At 42.1% G+C, this 22409-nt stretch overlaps 1 protein-coding gene across 1 annotated transcript in view; it reads right to left on the bottom strand.

Moving 5' to 3' along the window:
• Positions 1-5790: 5790 nt before the first annotated feature.
• Positions 5791-22409, bottom strand: part of LOC145394752 (cytochrome P450 2L1-like) — a 122522-nt gene continuing 105903 nt past the window's right edge. Inside the window, exons 10-11 of the mRNA XM_080268533.1 lie at positions 22201-22345; positions 5791-5981 (exon numbers count right to left, since the gene is read on the bottom strand). Coding sequence (XP_080124659.1) covers positions 5791-5981; positions 22201-22345 — 336 coding nt within the window. The remainder of the gene's footprint in view (positions 5982-22200; positions 22346-22409) is intronic.

Below are 22409 nucleotides of genomic sequence, written 5' to 3'. Positions count from 1 at the left end.
ACATTAGAAGACCAGATATAGTTTACTGTAATATTTAATAATATCCACAAGGAATAAATATTGCAATATCCACAATGACGGAAAATTATGACCAGTACAAACAGTTACATATTAATGTTAATACCAAATCAGTTTTCTTCCAAAAATTTGCCACAGTTCGGTTATGAATAATACAAGATGGCACATACACCGACCGTCCATTTTTTTTTTTTTTTTTGTAATGGAAGGTGAGTAGGGGAAGAAAAACAAAGTACTCGTAAGTATAGAAAATAAAAAGCCGAACACCAGACAACAGGTGTCATTTCATAAAAAGTCTGTAACTTGAACTGTTGTGGGTTGAAGTTTGGGTGGAATCTAATCTGGGGAAGCCAGTTCTAAAGAGATGCAGTTCGGGGAATAAAGGACCACTCATGTTAGATCACTTGCTAAAACTGCCTCAAAGAAACTTGAATTAATGTACAGAGTCCGTAACTTCATGATGAGCAGTTAGCTGTAATTTATAAGAGTCATGTGCGCTCTCAGCTTGAATATTGCTCCCTCTAGTGGAATGGATGTGGAGAGGTTGCATTAAAACAACTAGAAAAAAAATCAGAACAAGGCTGTTAGAATTATTAACAACCCTGCCATTACAAATAAACTACCTCCTCTACAAGTAATAGGAATGTTGCCTCCCTTGCATTATTTTACAGATATTTATATGGCAAATGCTCAGATGAAGTTACGTCCGTTGTCCCACTTCTCTATGCCTTCCATTGTGCTACACGGGCATCTGGTAGCGCTCATGACTGGAATGTCACTCAGCCATAGTGCAGAACTTCTGACAATCAGAATTCTTTCATTCCCCGTACTGCATCTCATTGGAACTCGCTTCCCCAGAGTTGTTTCCCTCCAAACTTCAACCTACAGCTGTTCAAGTCTAACTGTTACAGATATACACCAGTATTCTGGTATATGGATTTTTTTTCATTTGTTTTTCCTTCCTTTGTTCTGTTCTTATATATATATATATATATATATATATATATATATATATATATATATATATATATATATATATATATATATATAAAAGGTACAAGTGCCAGTCTATCCATGAGCTCTGTCACATGCCCGTGTAGCAAATTGGACTTTTTTTTTTTTCTACAAAAGATGAACAGAGGAAAGAAAAACAAATGATTAATAAAAATAATCCATACTCCAGACAACAGGTGTCCTCTATGGATGTAACTTCATCTGTGCATTTGCCATACAAGTATCTGTGAAGTAATGCAGGGGAGGCAACATTCCTTATTACCTGGCTCACGCCAGACTGACTCGTCTGATTCGTATCTAACACGACCACTATTAAGTGTAGTGAGAAACGTTTGGAATATCTCGGAAAATTAGTGCAACTTTGCTTCTGTTCCACTACTCTTAATGAAATGAGCACAATACAGCTAGTCGTTACTATACACGTTTTCTGTAACTTGGCCTAAAATTGCCGTTTGTTCCCTCTTCAATACTGAGTTGTAACAAAATATTAACACTAAAATATGATGCTAATTATGAAGAAGCACTATTGAGAGTGTGTATAGCCGTTCCCTTTTTTTTTTTTTTTTTTTTCCACTCAGCTACGCGTAATAAGGAACAAGAGAAGGAAAATGTTGGTCAGAATAAGGTAAAGCATCTGTAATAAAAGTAGCACATTTATGTCGCGTCACTACTTGTAGTACCGTTACTCCTGACACTGATTACCACCCAGCCTTGTAACTGGCTTCCTGGTATACAGGAAATTGCTTTACTTGGCAGTCAGTGAAAATTGATCTGAAGGAGGCAGTGCATCGAGTGAAGGGATTGTGGGCAACCCCACCCATCAAAGTATAGTATTGGTGGTATTATTATGGCTAACATCACATTATTTTGTCAGTTTAAAAGAGACTGGTGGAAGTGCAAAGGTTAACGATGGTAGCACAAAACCCTTCAAGTTCAAAATTCTGTCTTAAACTCATTGTCAGAAGACTGCAAGAATTATATACAAACTAAATCTTAAGGTTGTAAATATAGCGGACTTTACATAAAAGGAAAAAATATATATTTCCGACGCTTCCTATCTAAGGATGGGGTGAGGTTGGATTCAGAAACTAGCTGTTGTTGTAGATAACTCCGGTCTGTCTGGCAGAGCAGATCCATCAACCACAAGCAAGTAAACGCCCCTGCAAAACTCCGTGCAGTGTGGAAGCAACATTTGTGTCTCTCCACCCACTTAAGAAGGGCAACGTAGTAGGCTCCACGTCACTCCGCTATTTGGTTAACTGGTTACTACCGAGCGTTGTAAATTGTTTCCTGGGTTACGGGGAAACCATTAGGCTTCTCGCTCAGTGTAGGGCCACCTCAAATGAAAACAAAAAACAATACAATGTGGCAGGAATGAAGGGAGAAATAGAGAGACAGGAGGGCAGACAAGGTAAAGGAATGGTTGAGGTGACAGAAGTTGGCTGCACTACATCAAATGAGTAGATGATGATCGCCACCACCTGCCACTCTCCACAAACTTGTAATAAAATGAAAGTGTTAAAACTAACAACAACCTGCCTTGTGAAATGGGCCACACAGTCACTCACGCTCCATTCCAGTTATTGGAATCCTGGCTCAATCTCGATAACCCATCTATTTTTTTTTTTCTTACCAGTGCTGCAAAAACACACCTGCCAGACAAGGCAAATCAATTCATAAAGAAGCACAACTGGTCAGCAGGTCTCTTCACATGATCATGGGTATCTGTGGTTTTGGTGTATAGCAGTGGAACAATGTTAAACGAGGAAGAGAAGAGGACTAGAAGGAGGAGAAAGAGCATAGGATGAAAGGAGGAAAAGAGGTGAAGTAGAAAGAAAAGAGGAGGAGAAAGAGAGGAGAAGAAGAAGAAGAGGTAGAGAGAAGACGAATAGGAAAAAGAAATGAGAAGGAGAGGAAGAAGAAAGAAGAAAAAGAAGGAGAAGGAAATGAGGATGAAAGGAGAAGTGGAAGAAAGGAGAAGGAGAAGAGGAAGAAAGAAGAAAGAAAAATGGAAGAAAAGGGAGAGAGAAGAGGAAGAAAGGAGAAGCAGAAGAGAAAGAAAGGAGGAGGAGAGGAGGAAGAAATGAGAAGGAAAAGGGGAAGAAAGGAGAAGGAGATGAGGAAGAAAGGAGAAGGAGAAGAGGAAGAAAGCAGAAGAGGAAGAAAGCAGAAGAGGAAGAAAGCAGAAGGAGAAGACGAAGAAAGGAGGAGGAGAGGAGGAAGGAGAAGAAGTGGAAGAAAAGAGATGAGGAGTAGGAGAGGAAAGAGGATTGCGTACTCTACGTATGAATATAGAAGATGAAGAGAACACTGGCTCCAGGGAAATTGACAGATTAAAAGTCAAAAGGTTGTGCCCAATTTCCACTGAGTATGCGATGACTTTGTTGTGGGCTAGAATATTGCAAATGCACCCTTTTTGTTGTCTAGTTATGACGTGAGGCAGCTTACTGGCGAGCTCCTCTATAACGAGCTCCATAAACACACATCAGCAAAACTCTAGTATGGCATCACATAACATACATTCTCTCACGTAGGCCCCTAACGGTTATACATAGTTGCAGAGAATTATACCTATACAGGGCGAGTCATTATACGTTACACTAATACATACACTAACATTTATACAATGATTAGTTTAAAAAGACTAGATTACAAGATTTTTTTTTTTTATTATCTGTAACAATGGTGACCCAACCGCCCAGCGCTTGTGTTTTAAGTGACCCTGTACTGTACCTGGAGTTCTCTTTCTCTTCTGATTCATGTCTCAAGGAGGATTAAATTGCCTTACTGCATCATTCTATCACGAATGTACAGGAGCAGAGTAGATAATGATGATGGTGATGACCGGTATACGTAAATAATACACTCACTACAGTATGCCAGTGTTTACTTCCAATAACTCTACACTTTTGATCATGCTCTAACACGGTGCATGACTCACTAATGTCTCTAGTGACAGCAAAAATTCATAAAACTCAGAGTTTGACTTCCCCATTCTCATTGTTGTTCGAATCTTCTCCTTATCATAGTCCTTTCACCTTAACTTGGCCAGGATATTCGTTCTCATGCAACTTATTCCTCGTGGGTAAGTGGCAGAAAAGGAAATGCCACGGCCTCTTCCTAGTTCTTGCTTCGTGACTAGCATCATATTCTAGTCCTAATATATTATTACAACTGAGCACTCAAGACGGAAATATGGCCAAGTTAAAGTGAAAAGCGTATATGTAGATTTATTTACATTAGGGACCTCTAATACTTTTATTATGATACCCCTGACAGAAGCACTAATATGAGAGAGAGAGAGAGAGAGAGAGAGAGAGAGAGAGAGAGAGAGAGAGAGAAACTGGACCGTATTCTCCTCAATTCAAAAACCTCCCTAACATCTCTCCCTTAGCGATCTACTTATGGATTTCAGTGGTTAAAACCCTCTCACTGATTTAGCATCAAAACCCAGTATTATCGTCGGTTGCGAAAACTCCCTAACGCCTCATCCTTAACGATTTATTTATGGATTTTGGTAGTTAATGCCATTTTTTACGGTATGTATGCAGATTATGGTGTGATACTGAGACGATTTAAGTAACACAGAGGTGGACGGCAAGGAGTAACAAGCATAATAAATCGCTTAGGAAAGGGGGAGAACGAGGTTGACGTGAAGGGAGAGTTTGGAGAGGCACATAAGAAAGATTGTGGGTTGGAGAGAGGACACCCTGCTTGTGGAGGACAGAATGGCACCATACTGAAGGATTTAAATGGTCTGTCATTATTTAAGATAATGTAAAATGGCAGCATTAAGCTCAAGAGCAACTCTATGTTGCTCGTTTGTAGTAATATATCAACACTAGAATATGATGCTAGTCAGGAAGAAGTGATATAAAGCGGACGTAAAGCTGTAGCATTAGAGTTAAGGTAAATGAAGTATAGACGGAGATTTTCGTCCTTTTGCTGCCTATATCCCGTTGCCCAAAGCCAAAGTAACACAATACTCCGACCCTTCATCCTTTTCACAGAAAAAAAAAAAAAATCATAACTAGCATCATATTCTAGTGTCATTCCATTTTTACAACCCAGCATTCAATAATATTATAGTAGCTGTAGTAGTAGTCCCGACGTCGTCGTAGTAGTAGTTGTGGTAGTAGTAGTAGTAGTAGTTGTTGTTGTTGTTGTTGTTGTTGTTGTTCTTGGTGGTGGTGGTGGTAGTGGTATATTTGAAATGTAAACCCACTGGGCTGAAGGCTTAAGTTCTTCCCATCCTGCGGTCCACTATCATCTTTTGGGGGGACTGGGTTGGAGTTGAGGGACGTTTACATAACCAGGCAGCTCCACAGCCCAGTTGTATCAGTGCCACCAAATGAAAGCGTTCCTCTCCAGCAACAGTGTTCATGATGAAAAGACGAATATGTTACGCCAAGTTAAAGTGAACAGAGTATAGTACTGATGTCACAACTTTCAGTAGCCTATATGGTTGTCTCTTGCTGAAGGTGACGCAGAATGGCAGAGTGAAGCTGAACAGCGGTTTTGTCTGGCCTGTGTCGGTGATGAAAATAATAGCTGGTGGAGAGTTGATGGCGCTACTGCGACTTGTAAGTGAAGCCAAATTAAAATGCCCACAAAGCTGATGTCATGTTCAAGATAAACGAGAGTGACAGAGTGAAGCAGATTAAAAGTTTTCTCATGCCTGTTTTTGTAGTGAGGATAATGTTGCGTGGAAGGTTAATGGCGAACCATTGTACCGTAGATGTCACTAGATTCAACAGCTTATGTAGTTGGTCTCTTGGTGAAGATGACGGAGAATGGCAGAGTGGAGTTGAGAAGCGCCTGTGTCTTGTCTGTTTCGGTAATGAGGGTAACGCCTGGTCGAGGGGTGATGGTGAACCTGTGCAGTATTGCAGCAGTGAATAGGTACAATTCCATCTTGGCTAGACTTTCACCCAGACATTGACGCCGGCCTGTAAATATATTAAACGTATGAATGTAGTATGTAAATATATTAAATGGGTGGAAGCATGAATGTAGAATACCAACAGTACATAAATACAACTCGATCTTGGCTAGACCTTCAGCCAGATACTGACTACGACCGGATAAAATAATATAAAAGATATGGATGCATAGATCAATGAACTCGTTGGTGACGCAGACGTTTGGATGATGACGATTACGATATGGTGCCGACTTTTATATTTACCGATCCCACTTAGACAGCCGGTCTAGAGGAGCCAATGTCACTGAGTTCTTTATTTACAGCGTTACTGAGGAACTGATCTGTAATAAGCCCTTTGCAGTCCTCCTAGAACCTATGGGATATACATGTGCCTTCCGAAGATCCCCCCTTGATGATCCCCGAGATTCCTTCGTCTAGTTTTCCTTAGGAGATATATTTAGACCATTTCTTTTAGACCCTCTCTATGTATCATGCACTTGTCAGCCAGGCTGGATCCGGGCACCGTCATTGCAGCTTTTACTGTAATGAAACTAGATTTGTCATATGAACCTCGTATATAGGGTAACCAGAAATATCAATCATATATTATACACGTCACTATGAAAATACAACTAAAACAGAAAGTGCAAATAATTTTTATGCTTGGAGATCACTGGCAGCCTGGCCTAGCAGTTTTTTTTTTTTTTTATAAATAACAGAACGGAGGAAGGAAAAACAAATGGGTAAAAAATAAAAATAATCCATACACCAGATTACTGGTGTCCTCTGTTCATAAAATATCTTTAACAATTAGACTTGAACAGTTGTGGGTTGAAATCTGGAGGAAAACAACTCTGGGGAAGTGAGTTCCAGAGAGATGCAGTTCGGGGAATGAAAGAATTCTGATAGGCAGAAGTTCTGCAATATGGTTGAGTGACATTCCAGTCATGAGCGCTACCAGATGCCCGTGTAGCACGAGGGAAGGCATGGATAGGTGGCACCATGGACGCAACTTCGTCTGAGCATTTGCCAAAAAAATATCTGTAAAATAATGCAAGGGAGGCAACATTCCTTCTTATTTGCAGGGGAGGTAGTTTATATGTAATGGCAGGGTTGTTAATGATTCTAACAGCTTTATTCTGAATTTTGTCTAGTTGTCTTAATGCAACCTCTCCACAACCATTCCACAAGGGTGAGCAATGTTCAAGCTGAGAGCGCACATGACTCTTATAAATTATAGCTAACTGCTCATCGGCGAAGAAGTTACGGACTCTGTACAATAATCCAAGTTTCTTTGAGGCGGTTTTAGCAAGTGATCTGACATGAGAGGTAGCAGGCTTACTACCCATCCGTGTTGCTAATTGGGCACTTTTGTCGCAAGATTTTGCACTTTTCATGAAAATGTAATGCAAAAAATCTTACATTTGTTTTCTCTGTATAATGCCCTTTTGAAGTCCAGGTAGTGCAAAAAAATCAGCTGTTCACCTAGCAGGTTTTAAGATTAAATTTTCTTTTGGGCAACACAACCAGCCATCTTGGTCTCAACGTGGGTCTGGAACTGTGTGTGTGAAGATGTTCTCTGCTCCCCGATATCCTTCTCTTCCTCCCTTAATCATTCCTTTTTAATGATAAGTATGGAATATATATTTGTGGTAACTGTTGTCTCTACTGGTGGGTCAAGGAAGTTACAGGGAAATCTGTTCGTTTTAATTTGGGTCAGTTAAATATAGCCTTCATAAAACCTTTGGCTACTAGACGCCTCCCCTAAAATGTCACTGTGGATCTCACTCACGTACAGTATTAACTCAGTCAGCCCGAGGACGTCATTAAACCCGCACTCGTGAAGCGTGCGTGTGTGTGTGTGTGTGTGTGTGTGTGTGTGTGTGTGTGTGTGTGTGTGTGTGTGTGTGTGTGTATGTGTGTCTGTTTTAATAAAATATATGAAACAGTTTTCATCTTACTTTAATCAAAACTTAGCTGAAGGGTTAAGCATCAGTCTTGGAGTAATTTTTTTTTTTTTCCGAACAATGAGACAAAGGTCAAGGTCACAAGGGATGGTCAACTATAGTAGTTTTTATCAGATTTGGGGCAAAATGTGTGGAAGAGTTAATGTAAAGCAAGATATTGGGCATTTGATTTAGAAAACAGTCAAAGGACAAGGTAACAGGGAAAGGTCGAACTTGCAAGTGAGTGGGCAAAGATAACTCAAGCAGTTTTTATCTGATCTGAAGCTGAATAGATGGAAGGGTGAAGGTCAGATAAAATCAAAGGGATTCGGTTTTGAGAACAGTCAGCTAAAGGTCAAATTCACGAGGCAAGGTCTAATTCCAAACTGTATGTCTGTGTGTGAACAAAATAAATTAACCAGTTTTGACCTGACTTGAGTTAAACTTAGTGAATGAGATAAGGATCACCCAAGAGCTTGACGTGTTCTTTGTGAGAGCAATAGATGAAAGTCAAGGTCATATTGCAAAGTTAACTTTTAAACAGTTTGTGATGTACAAGAAGCTTCCATTTTTTTATGTGTCCAACTCTGGGCATAGGCTTCACAACCTGCTCTCAAGGCCCAGTAGTCCTCCCACATACCATACACCTCTACATCCCACCGTCCATATTGGATAAATACTAGGGCTGTCTCGCACAGGACTGGTGTATTAGTATTACCGGTGGTATTTTTACGACATGTAGGCGGGTCTTCTTGTAGATCAGTAAAGTCTGATTTTAAGAAATTCAAGTCCTTAACCCCTTAACCGCGGGGCGTCACTTTCGTGACGCTTGGGAGCAAGGGATCATATCGCGGGGCGTCGCTTTTGTGATTCTGTGTTATTTTGAATTCACCCGGGCTTCCAAGTGGGGGCTTGTATCATCTATCAGTACTGCCAATGTCCAACACTAGTCAGCACTCCTAATCTCATCTGTACTCCCATCCATTGTTGACAATTTAGCCATTTCTCCCCGTTCTTGATCCCCTCCCTACACCCCCTCCATTACCCTATCCTCTCGCCTGCCTGGCCGTGCTCCGCTAAGTAAATCTTCCCTGGAATTTTTCACTGATTTCATCCATTGAAATAAGCCTTATGCCCTATTCTTATACCAAATAATATATACAAGAAAGAAATAAGGTAAGTGAGAGTGCCATACACCTGGAATTGGCTAATAATCACCTGACAACACCTCACGTGCACTCGTTCGCTAATTTTCGCTGTTTATTTCCCCTTGAAATATGCCATATAATCTATTTTCGTTATAAATATACATATAAGGAGGGAAGGGAGAAGCCTAAGTGATATTTACATTCACCTGGAACTACCTAATTTATAATGTATTGTCTAAAATTCCTGCCAATCATTTTAGTGCTATACATATCTGTTTCAAGAGCTAACGTTGGTAGTACTGAATATCCCTAGGTAGGCCTCCACCCCGGCCCTCCCTTATCAGTTCACTCTCATCTTCCGAAGTGGAGGTACGTCTGTTTCCTCTTGCTGACTTCAGGGCCTTTTCACCCCCATGCAAAGGGCCCTGTGACCTTTACTCTCTACTAAACCTCGTGTGGAAAGAGGTAAACGGCTGACAATTGATAAAAGAGTGACTACGATCTTTCTATTGAGTAAAACAGTGCAAGTGGAATTGTAAATAATGTGTAAATAATGTGTAAACAGCAAGTGAAAGTAATGAATGTAAATATACGTGAAAAGTGGAAAATAGTTTTATAAGTTACTTCAAGCGACAGTGCATAACACAGTGTAAATAAAATAGAAATGTAAATAACGTAAATAAGATAGAGAACGTAAATAGAAATGTAAATGAGTAGTATTATAAGAATACGAGTATATACCCTAGGAGTAATGAAAGTGAAAGTTTCACTCTAGCATGTCTGAATACTATGAGTTATGAGAGTGAAGGTGAAAGTGACATTCACTCTCAATGCTAGTATACAGGACGATAAAGTGAATGCTACGTATTTTACTGAAAGAAATTGAATCCCTATAGTGACAATAAACTAATACTACTGAAGGAAACTTATGGATAAAGACTGTAGATATATATAAGTGTTATATAGTAATAGAAATATAAAGTGTGAGGGGTTTTATGAAAAATAAATGACGGAGTACCAAGAGCGAACTAGCGCAAGTGTGACGGTCAGACGGGCTCATAAGTTTCATTGCTTTCACAGTGGTTTTTTTTTTTGGAGTATGGATCCCAAACTACTTGAAAATCATAGAGTAGTGTTTATAGTGTTAATATCTGGCTGTGTTAATCATATTACGGGTTGTCGGGAAGTGTAAAGTGGCCCAACTTCAGAGGTCTCCACAAGTCCTACGGTAATGGATGAAGGCTCAACAAACATTCCAGGAGAAAGCTGAAGGTATGTGCCATAAGCATATATAATTTTAATATTCTAGGGCTAATAACTGATTTTTGGCAAATTTTTTTTGAGAGTCTGTCGGAGCCCAAATAACCCTGCGGCACACGCAAAACATTAGTAAACATGCCCGCAGTGTAGAGGTTAAACTGTTCCCTCCCCCAGCCGAGATTTGAACCTGAGTCCGATAGGACTGGCGACCACCTCTCTACCGAAATCGCAGATAAAATGAAATTTGAGAAAGGTTAGTCAAAGATCAAGATCAAAGGGAAAGGTCATAGTTTTAGGTCACTGTAAAGCAAATTCAGTCAGTTTTTATCTTTTTTGTTGGTGGAAGGGTCGAGGGTTAGGTGAGAATGAAGTAACTGGATTTTGAGGGTAATGTGTCAAAGTTCGAAGTCACATGTCATAAGTCAGGTGTTCCGACCGCAGACCAGGTGGAGGGCGGAGGTGTTGCTATGGAGTGTTCTTTCTTGTTTTCAATTAGTTTAGTTCTTGTTACTATCAAGTGATTATGTGCAGTTTACAAAGGCCTTAAGTAGCAAAGCGATTAATGGAAGCCTTGTCTAGCCCTTCCAGTTCGAAAAGTCTATTGTAAGAAAGAGAGAGAGAGAGAGAGAGAGAGAGAGAGAGAGAGAGAGAGAGAGAGAGAGAGAGAATGATGCATAAAATAGAAAAGTTTCTCATCTGGTCAAAAATCATCTTAAGCAGAATTAACATACTGTAGAAAAGAATTTTTTAAATATAATATGCATAATAAATCAGTAAGGAAGATGCTTAAGAATTGTTCTTAGACAACATGCTTCTTATATGTTGATTATGTATACTGTGCCCATACTAGAAGAAATAAATAAATATGAGGTAATGTTGTAGGTATTACATGCAATACAGGGTGGATAATGTGATTCTTAAATAAAGCACTAGTAGAACATCACATAATCTTGTGGTGATGGTTCAGTCTCCAGGTCTGGCCGTGGGTGTGAGAGTGAGAGAAATAAAATTATTACATGGAGCAGGATAGATCGTTTATAACACTAAGTCGGCTCCGCAACACACAATAAATTATCTAGCGGAGCAAATTAGAAGTGTAAGATATGGGCCACCATGTATAATTACTATATCCCTTTTTCTCTAACTTGGCATAAAATTGTCATCATTCCATCCTGAATATTGAGTTATAGCAACAGATTAACTCTCTCACGCACAATAAGTTTTCAATAAGCTTTGGCTCTCTGCACAGAACCAAAACCCAGCCCAGGCTGCCTCAGCTCGCACGCAAAGGAAAAAAAAAATATGGCCAACTTTACCCTTGGAAAGTGCATATATTGTTATAAATCGCATCCCATTATCTTCGCTGATGTTTATACTATCAGACAAGCAAATAAGAAAAAAAAAAAAAAACATAAAACAGATGAATAATCTATCTATCTATCTATCTAATGCCAGATGCCTCAATCCCGTGTGGGGTGGCCACAAACAAATCGCCTCCACGTCGCCCTGTCCCCTGCCATTTCACTGCCCTGCTCCCAACTCACATCCCCCTCTATCATATACCTCTCCACCCCATCCTTCCATCTTATCCTCGGCCTCATCCTCCCTCTACCCCCTGCCACCTCACTCACATAGACTCTCTTCGTCAGTCTCTCACCCTCCATCCTCTCCACATGGCCAAACCACCTCAGTGTATTCCTCCTAACGCTTCCTATCACATCCACATCCACACCACAATGCTCCTTTATATCCTCATTTGTCAGCCTGGTTCTCCATGTGACTCCACAGGCTCCTCTTAAATAACTCATTTCCACTGCTCTCTTGACTTGTGTTCTTCCAGCAACGTCCAAGCTTCCCTTCGATACATTAGAGTTGGTATCACAATACTGTCATGTACTAACTTTTTCACTTCCATGCTCACTTCCCTGTTTCTTATCACTGCTTTCAAGGAACCAGCAACCTTTCTTCCCTGCTGTACCCTTTCAAGCACTTCACCCTCCAAACCTCCATCCTTACTCATCACACTACCCAAAGCCGTGATTTCGCGAGAAATAAGTCAAATATTCTGGCTGACTGACCAACTCGGCTGGGTTGATCTTCGGCGTGTGATCGCCTATACAACAAACTATCAGCTGATCACGCTCCCTCCTCCCGCTTGCTCACCAACAGCAACTAATATGGCGACATAAATGATTAATAAAGAATGTCTACCTGTATATGGAAAGCATATAAGGAACTGCATGACTCAATATTTACTACTCATTATATGTAATGACAATACAAACGTTTTTGTCATCGTAACACCAGCCACACTACATTTACAAGCTGACACTATCATCGAAATGTTTAGCCTGTAATTCTTCGAACTTGTCTGGTTTCACTACAATTATTTTGAGTAATTTTGTGAAGATATTTGCACATTTAACTAAATAATAACCACCATATAATTCTTATTTACTTAGCCATGGTTAAATATGTGGAAAAGTGGGAAGAATGTGAAGAAGGACCGAGAATCAGCTGAGCTGTGTTTAAGTTTGCGATCCAACAGCAGCAGGTTGGAAGGAGTCAACACTGCTCCCAACCATTGTTGAGTCAAAGTCAACTTGAAGGGTCCCGGTTGGAATTTGATGACGTCACAATGTTGGATTTTGTCCTCGCCTGGACAAGAAAATGGCGCCGATGTCAACATTATGACGTAAAAAGTCAACCGAAGTCAACTTCGGTTGACTTTTAATTCTCGCGAAATCACCGCTCAAGTACTTAAATGTACTCACATTTTCCAATTCCTCACCATCCAACCTCGCTGTACATTCACTGACTTCACCTCTCTCAAAGACCATCACTTTACTCTTCCCTACATTCCCTTTAGATTCCGTTTCTTACACACTCTCCCATACTCACCCACCAAGCCTTGCAACTCCCCTTCATCTTCACTCAACAACACAGTATCATCTGCAAACAACAGTACAGGGAGTTTCCAAACACTACCCTCTCTCACCAGGGCCATTCCATCATCCACTACCCTACCTTGTACCTCTTTTATTACCCAATCCATGCACAGATTGAACAACCATGGAGACATGACACATCCCTGTTTCAACACAACCTTCAAAGAGCAAAATTCACTCAGTTCACCATCCACATGCACCGCAGCCTTAGCACCATCATACATACTCTTCACAGCATTCAACAACTTCCCGTCTACTCCATATATTCTTAACCCGTCACGTCCCGAGCTATTTCGAACCTCTGACACCCCCCAATCGCGAGGTATTTTCGATTTTTTTTTTTTTGCCAAAAACTCCGCTTTTGGTGAGAAACTTCGAAAATTCATAGAGAAATAGCTCACCTGAGGTTTAAAATACTCGGTCCAGGTAGCAGTACCTCCTTACCTCACTGGATTTTCTAGCAGGCTGGCACCAAAGAAAACGACTTCTATGGGAGGGTAAGTATTTCACACCACTCATAATTTTATTTATTTATTTTTTTTATGCGAGGAAGAATGAATCAAAGGCCATGAGCCCACAGTAACAGTTCCCTCCAAGAGAAAAACAAAATACAATAGAGAGCCAAATTCAAGATCCGATCATTTTGAGATGCCTGGACACACTACGTTTGAAAGACTGGAGATCATAGGCAGCAGGAAATACAGACATAGGGAGACAGTTCCAGAGCTGACCTGTTGCATAAATGAAAGACTGGGAGTAACGGTTAACTCTTGCATTAGAGAGTTGGACATAAAAGGGATGAGAGTTTGCTGCCAGACGGGTGCTACGCGCCCATCGTAGAGGTGGAGGAATGCAAGCAGACAGTTCAGAGGAGCAGTGACCATTAAAGTAGCGACAGAAAAGAGATAAAGATGCAACAGTGCGGCGAAGAGACAGAGGTTGAAGGGAGTCAGTAAGAGGAGGAGAGTTAATGAGACGAAAAGCCTTTGACTCCACCCTATTGAGAAGAGCTGTATGTGGGGAGCCTCCCCATACATAAGAGTTGTACTCCACAAAGGGGCGGATAAAACCCCTGTATAGAGTCAACAATTGTGCAGGGGTAAAGAAAGAGAGGAGTCGGCTTAGCACACCCAATCTCTTGGAAGCAGATTTTACAAGAGATGTAATATGATCTTTCCAAGATAAGTCCTGAGTAAATGAAACCCCAAGCATGTTCAAGGATGATGCAGGATTAAGCTGAATATTATTAAACATTAGTGGGTATACCTGTGGAAGATTTTGTCGGGTTGATAGGTGTAAGAACTGAGTCTTAGATGCATTAAAGACAACCATATTATTTTTACCCCAGTCAGAGATATGAGCCAAGTCAGACATTAGGTGTGCCATAGCCTCATCCCTTGTTTCTTGAAGTAACTGTTGAGATGGGCGTTGCGGGAACCGAATGGAAAGGTGAAGGGTGGAGTCATCAGCGTATGAGTGGATAGGGTTAGATGTACAGCTTAGAAGATCATTGATGAATAAAAGGAAGAGAGTTGGTGATAGGACAGAGCCCTGAGGAACACCACTGTTGATAGATCTAGGAGAAGAACGATGGCCGTCTACAACAGCGGCTATAGAACGACCAGAAAGGAAGCTAGCGATGAAGGCACAGATAGAAGGATAGAAACCGTAGGAGGGCAGTTTGGAAATTAAAGATTTATGCCAGACTCGATCGAAAGCCTTTGAGATGTCAAGTGCAATGGCAAAGCTTTCGCCAAAGTCCCGAAAGGAGGATGACCAGGAGTCTGAAAGGTAGGTGAGAAGATCGCCAGTGGAGCGTCCCTGACGGAACCCATACTGACGATCGGAAAGAAGGTTGTGATAGGAAAGATGCCTTAAAATTTTTCTATTAAGAATTGACTCGAAAACTTTTGAAATACAGGACGTTAAAGCAACTGGACGATAGTTGGAGGGTTGGGAGTGGTCACCCTTCTTTGGGACTGGCTGAATGAGAGCAAACTTCCAGCAAGAAGGAAAGGTACAAGTTGACAGACAAAAGCAAAAGAGTTTGGTATTTATTTATTTACTTGGCACGAATTTATATGTAGTACGAGAGTATAATGGTTTTCAAACAGTAATATAGGCATTATAAGCATTGTTTCACTCACTAACTCATCACCATAACTGACCATTTTTTGCCACATTACCTGATCATCATTTCTGACTGTTTCTTCCTCTAATGCTATGTAAACTTTGTCCTCCACACTGTCATCGATTGGGGAATCTCGCGAAATCACTGTCATCGACTGGCCCTGAATGTCTTTATTAGCCAGGTCACTGGTAACAGGTGAATTGCCGAGACAATGGCATGCGGGAGGGGGAGATTATGCGGTATAAGGCATTGTCCCTGTTTGGCATTTTATAGAGGAATAGAGGAAGGTGTCCCGTGTATATATAAGAAAAATCATGCGCGAAAATTGAAAATTGTGCAAATTATGAACCTTGCAATTGCGCAAAGTACTAGTACGTCGTTGTGACTGGCAAATGCAAAATATTCCAATGTACCCATACACTTTTCCTATTGTACTAAGAAGACAAATGCCCCTATGATTACCACACACTTCTTTTTCCCCTTTTCCTTTGTACAAGGGCATATTTATACCTGACTTCCAATCCTCTGGGACTCTACCTTCCTCCCAGGCCAATCTACACATCTTCCACATCCATTCTACTACTATCTCGCCCCCATGCTTCAGCATTTCATCACACACTTCATCAATTCCTGGGGCTTTCCCCAATTTAACTTTCTTCATTGCTTCCTCAGCTTCTATCCTACTGATTTCTTCCTGTCTTCTCACCTCCCTCCTTCTCCCAGCCATTCCCCAGCCACTTATACTCACACTACTCCCATCCTCTATGTTCAAATATTCCTTAAAGTGTTCTCTCCATCTGCTCACTTTTTCTCCCTTCTCCACTAGTAATCTACCATTTATATCTTTCACTCCCCTGCTAACTTCACTTCCACCCTGTCTTACTCTCTTCACCTCTTTCCAGAACATTTTCTTACAGTCCCTCCACTTTACAATCAAATTCCTTCCAAATTCCTCATCCACTCTTTTCTTACTCTCTCTTACTAATCTTTTCACCTCTCTCTTACTTTCTACATATAACTCTCTCTTCCGCCTCTCAACTTCTTCCACGCCCCTATTTCTCATCCATTCATTGCATGCTTTCTTCTTTTGTGCCACAGCCTGTCTCACCTCTTCAGTCCACCACGCTGTTCCTTGCATCCCCCTCCATCTTCTCTTCATCCCACACACCACATCACATGCTGCACATACTTCTTCTGTGAATATCTTGCACACACCTTCCATGTCCCCCATCTCCTCCAATTCGTATTTGCCCAATCGTTCCTCCACTTCTCTCTTATATTCTGCTTTTTTCTCATCCTCTTGTAACCTTACCACTCTCCTTGCAAATACTCTTTCTTCCTGTCCTTCCCTTCTTCTATTTCTCCATCTTATTTGGATATTGATTCTGGCCACCACCAAGTAATGGTCAGAAAGTCCACTCCCCCAACCACTATAAGCTCTTGCATCCATTACACATCTTCGCATCCTTTCATCCACACACACATAATCAATCATTGCCTTCCTTTCATTCAGTTCACCACCCACCCTTATCATCACTCGCCATGTATACCTGTGGATCATTTTACGCCTGAAGGGGGTATTGGCTATCACCAACCCCCTCCCAGCACAAATGTCCACTAATGCACTGCCATTCTCATCTATCTCAGCAGGCAGACCCCACTCACCAACTATTCCATCCACCTTCACAGTCCATACTTTACCATTCATATCACCGATCAAAAACACTCTCTCATTCCTTCCAAACTTTTCCATGCACACTTCCACATTTGTCCAGAACTCTTCTCTCACTCTGCTTGCACGATCTTGCATTGGCGCATAGATGCACACAATTGCCCACATTTGTATTCCAACTTTCAATCTTACCCACACAATCCTTGACTCAACTGATCCATACTCTCTTATGCTCTTCTTCCATGTTTTACTCACAACTATACACACTTCTTCTTTTGCCCTCCCATTCTCACCTACTCTTGCACATATACCCCATCCATACTCTCATTCTCTCACACTCTCACCTCTCCATTTAGTTTCAGTTACTCCACATACATCAACTTTCGCACCCTCAAGCACCTGGACAATCTCTCTTTCACCTCATCATTCGCACCTCTTTCATTCCATGTTGCGATTACCATGTCCTTTGTCCGGTCCTTGGTCGTCATCTTTTGGTCAGTCCTTTTCAGAGGCTTCTTGTTCCTCTTTTTAGTTAGTTGTTTTCCGGGGAGGGGCACTAGCCCTCCACCAACCCTTTTAGTTGCCTTGTACGACAAGCAGGGATACTGGGGGAGTATTCTTGAAAAACTCCTCTACCCCCAGGGGGTTCAGGTGAATAAATGTACAGAAATGATGGAATAATAAACCTTATTTAGGTGCAAACTAGCTTCTCATACCTTTCCAACATTACTATTAAAAATTTTTCCCGTGACGCTCAGTTGCAAAGACATGTCTCAATGGAGAATTTCATGAGCTTTCAAATGAGTCTGGTTTTCAGTTGATAGGTCCAATAGTTTTCGAGTAAACTGAAAAAAATGACGAAAATCGCCTAAAAAGTCTATTTATCTATCTATCTATCTATCTATTGCCAGACACCTTAATCCCGTAAGGGGTGGCCACAACTGCCCTGCTCACAGCTAACATCCCCCTCCCTCATATACCTCTCCACTCCATCCCTCCATCTCATCCTTGGCCTCCCCCTCCCTCTCCCCCTTCCACCTCACTCACACACACTCCCCTCGTCAGTCTCTCACTCTCCATCCTCTCCACATGGCCAACCCACCTTAATGTGTTCCTCTGATTTGTTTATTATTTCGTATGTTATTAGTCACACTGTAACAAACATATATGTAAATTCTATCCAATTTTGTAGCCCAAAGGTTAAGGAAGCCCATGATATAATTCACAGTGTTATTACCCTTATTGTTATTGAGAAAATGAATTTTGAAAAGTTACGATGGGTTGCGCGCTGTGACAGCACCTACGCTCCGGCCCGTAGGCTGAGAATCTTCGTCTTTCGTAACTCTTCCCCAAATAATTATTTGCACACATAGGTTACTTTGCTTTACAAAATATGCATAAGAAATCATCAGTTTGATCATGCTTTCTTCAGATTTTTGGTGTGACCTATACTTTATGAGTAAATGGCTGAGAGAATAGCAATGAAATGCACTACATTTTCCCTATGAGAAATATATAGTAAACACACAATTTATACTTTACAATACAATAGTATAAAAACTAGACAAATAAGCTGGTTACTTACGTCCTCTAGCAGTGTTGTAGTGTTTCTTGAGAGGAGATGGAGTTGCAGAGAGGAGGACAGGTATGATCACAGCCTGTGTGTGTGTGTGTGTGTGTGTGTGTGTGTGTGTGTGTGTGTGTGTGTGTGTGTGTGTGTGTGTGTGTGTGTGTGTGTGTGTTTGCAATGTGATTTACTGCTGTATGCTTTCATCCGTATGATACTGATGAAAGCACAGTCCTGTGCAGAGCGACACATCACAAACAGGTCATATATAGCTGGTGTTCCTCCTCCTCTTGTTCAAATAGCACAGCACACAGTACAGCCTTTTCTTGTCGGGGATTCACAAACAGGACATATATAGCTGGTGTCCCTCCTCTTCTTGTTCAAATAGCACAGCACACACCACAGCCTTTTCTTGTCGGGGATTCTCTCCAGGGCGTGGTGCAGTGTTGCATCCAAGCGTGTCCTGTCATCCACATATCGACTGTGCTTGGATGACAGTGCTCCTCCATCTCCTCGCCTCTGTACTCCTGCTGGAGGTGCAGTGGCAGGAGCTAGCTAAATTACTCCTGACGTGCCAGCTACTGCGAGAGGTGGACCGGTCGTGGCAGTAACTGGCCGAGTTACTCCTGACGTGCCAGCTACTGCAGGAGGTGGGGCATTGGTTGCAGGAGGTGGAGCGATTGTTGCAGGCAGAGCAGAGGCTGCAGTTGATGGATTGGTTGCTGCAGGTACAGGTGGTCGTCATCGCGTGGGAAGGTCAGGGGCATGGAGAAGGGCATGACCCGATGCCGGCCACTCCTCCCACCAGAATGCCAGGAGTTTGTGGCATATATGCTCCTGAAATTCTAGGAGAGTCATAGGCCTGTTGGTGTTCTTCTTGTAGAGGGTGTAGGCATAGAAATAGGGCCATGTGGATAAAACAGAAGGCCATTTTCTTGGTCCACATGACCGTCCTCCTTTGGGTGGGATAGTATTGGATCATCTGGTCGAAATGATCCCTCCCGTTCATGTGCCTATTGTAGTCCTCCACCATGACGGGCTTGTTCACTGTTTTGAGAATGTGGTGGAATAACCCGTCTGGACCCTTTACCTTCCCATGCACCAGCTTAGGGTCAGTGGTGTCGCTGTGGAAGGTGGACACTGTACTTACGATACGTTTGTCCTTACACAGCAACACCATTACATTGCCCTTGTGCCTAGCATCCAGTCTATCATCAAGAAGGCGTCTAGCACTCCTGATGTCCTGCAGCTCCCTTGGTGTTCCCTTTGCCAGTCGTACTGTGCCACACACATACACTCCCTCTGTTAAAAGGCATCTGCACAGTGATACAGAGTTGTAATGAGTGTCCATATACAACTTGTATCCTTTGCCTTTCAAAGGTTCAATGAGGCCCCACACTATGTTTTCTAGAGACTTCTCCCCCGTGTATAGTTCGAAATTCCAAATGTAACCATTCCTTGCCTCAGCCAAGACGTAGAATTTGATGGCCTACTTTTCGGTTATATACATGGAAGAAGAGCCGCCCCTTCCAACCCAGAGATCCCTCATCCAGGCTAAGATGTTTAGCTGGGATGTAAACCTCCTTGAACCTCTGAAGGAGATACGGCATCACTGTGTGAATCCTTATTAGCCAGTCTAGATTGCCCATGGGTATGACGAGACTATTGAAAGCATTAAAGTACTTCAGGATGGCCCTGAAGTGCTTTCCACTCATAGCCAGCCGAAATATGGGGTAATCATGAACCTCTGTGGACCACCAATAGTGTCTTATGGTTGGCAGTTCACAACCCCCCATAAGAAAGTATAACCCAAGGAACCGGGCCATTCTCTTCGTTGCAGAGGTACCAGACATCTGGTGCCATCCCCGGGAACCTGGTTTAGTTGTTGGTTTTGACCGTCAGGTAAAGCAACAACTCCCTGGTAAAAAAAAGTTGGAAGTATTGGAGTGGTGTTGCTGGTGCTGCCACTCTCAAACCTGGGGTTTCAGTGAAGGGGCCAGCACTGGGTGTGAATGACCCAGAACTCCAGGCTTCCTTCTGATGGTATTCACCTGGGGAAATACTTGGCTGTGTATGTGTGTGGCACACTCGAGCCCAAGACAGACAAGTACCTCTTGGACACCCAGCACTACCTCACCTACGCTCATGCTGCCCTCATCTTTGTGGTGGGGAGGGAGATGGTGATGATGATTGTACTGATAATGGCTGGGTGGATGAAGGTTCAGGTGATTGTGGTGATGGAGATGGTTGTGGTGATGGTTGTGATAAAGATGGTTGTGGTGGTGATGACTGTGGTGATGGTTGTTGTGAAGATGGTTGTGGAGGAGATGGTTGTGGTGCTGCTCCTGCTGTTGCTGCTGCTGACTTATATTCAGGAGGAATGAAATCTGAAGAGCACAGTGACTGCTGATTTTGCAAGGGAAGATGATACGGAAATATCTTGGGTGGGTGGTGAGATGCGGGCAGATTGGAGTGTTGTGACAGTGTAGGGTGACTGTGGGGGTAATGAGGTCAGTCTTTGCTGTGCGGGGGTGGAAGAGAGGTGGCGATAATACAGCTCAGTCTCCACGGTCAGGGTGGTTCCAGTGGAGGCAGACATGACACCAGTAGTGGTAGGGTTATACCAGTGGTGGTAGGAGTGGTGGCAGTGATAGCAGTGGTGTCAGTTGTCATAGGAGTGATGGCAGTGGTTACAGGAGTAGTGGCAGTGGTGACAGCAGTAGTTACACCAGTGGTGGCAATGGTGAAAGATGTAATGGTAGTGATTGTGCTACTACTGACTGTAGTGCTAATCGCCACGGCCTTGACTGCAGCTTTGTGTTTATCTCTTCCTTTGCGGGCAGATTTTGCTCTCCCTTTCCTCCTCCTCACTCTTTCATCCTCACCAGATTCACTATCAGATTCACTCTCACTGCTTTCTTCACTTTCACTCCCACTACACAAGTATTTTATGTACTCCTTCTCTAATAAGCCCTTGCATGATATTGTAGTTTTAGTGTAGTAGGAGTGGAATGGTAAAAATCGGATATGATATTTCAAATTTGGATTACTCTGAAAATATATAAGGAACGCTTATAAACCTTCTTCTCAAGCACACTGCACTATGTATAACACACTATCACTGTAATACACGTAAGGTATGGATGGTGCACTGATAGAAAGCGTGGAATAAGACAGCTGGCCGCACGCTCAGACACCCTACTAGGCTGACTGCTGGTAGGACACTGAGCTAAAAATAGGTCGCTTGCCCCTGCGATAAGCTCGCACGTGTTGCCATAAATTTTCCTTAGACCTGGCCATCCTCACCCTTGACTCACCAAAATTATATGCAAATTCATCCACAGGAAAAGTACCTACGATCATTTATAGGGAATTTGGATCATGTTGCGTCATCGGTTTCTCTTCAGATGGCAAGGATCGTGACACATTGAGACATCGTGTGTGAAAAGGTTAATGCTAAGATATGATGCTAGCTATGAAGAATGGTACAGAAAGGATGTAGAACTGTGTCGGTGTATTCATGTTACTGAGTATTGTGAGATAAGTATTAGACCCACTGAATTGTCTCTTACCTATGGAGAAGGGTAAGAATCCTTCCTTCTTTGAAATGAACTTGCCCTGGGCATCAAGGAAGTGCTCAGGATAAAATTCATGGGGCCTCTCAAAGTACTTCTTATTGTAGTGGCAGCTCTCTTGGTAGGCCCCGACAACAGTGCCCTGTGAAGAAAGGTTCAGATATTTGATTCACACTAATTGTATCCTCCCAGGAACCGACCTACTA

This window comes from Coenobita brevimanus, chromosome 28 (assembly GCF_032717465.1).
Source record: "Coenobita brevimanus isolate Jiangsu-jjx chromosome 28, ASM3271746v2, whole genome shotgun sequence".
NCBI classification, from domain to species: domain Eukaryota; kingdom Metazoa; phylum Arthropoda; class Malacostraca; order Decapoda; family Coenobitidae; genus Coenobita; species Coenobita brevimanus.
This window is presented reverse-complemented; position numbering and strand designations above follow the sequence as displayed.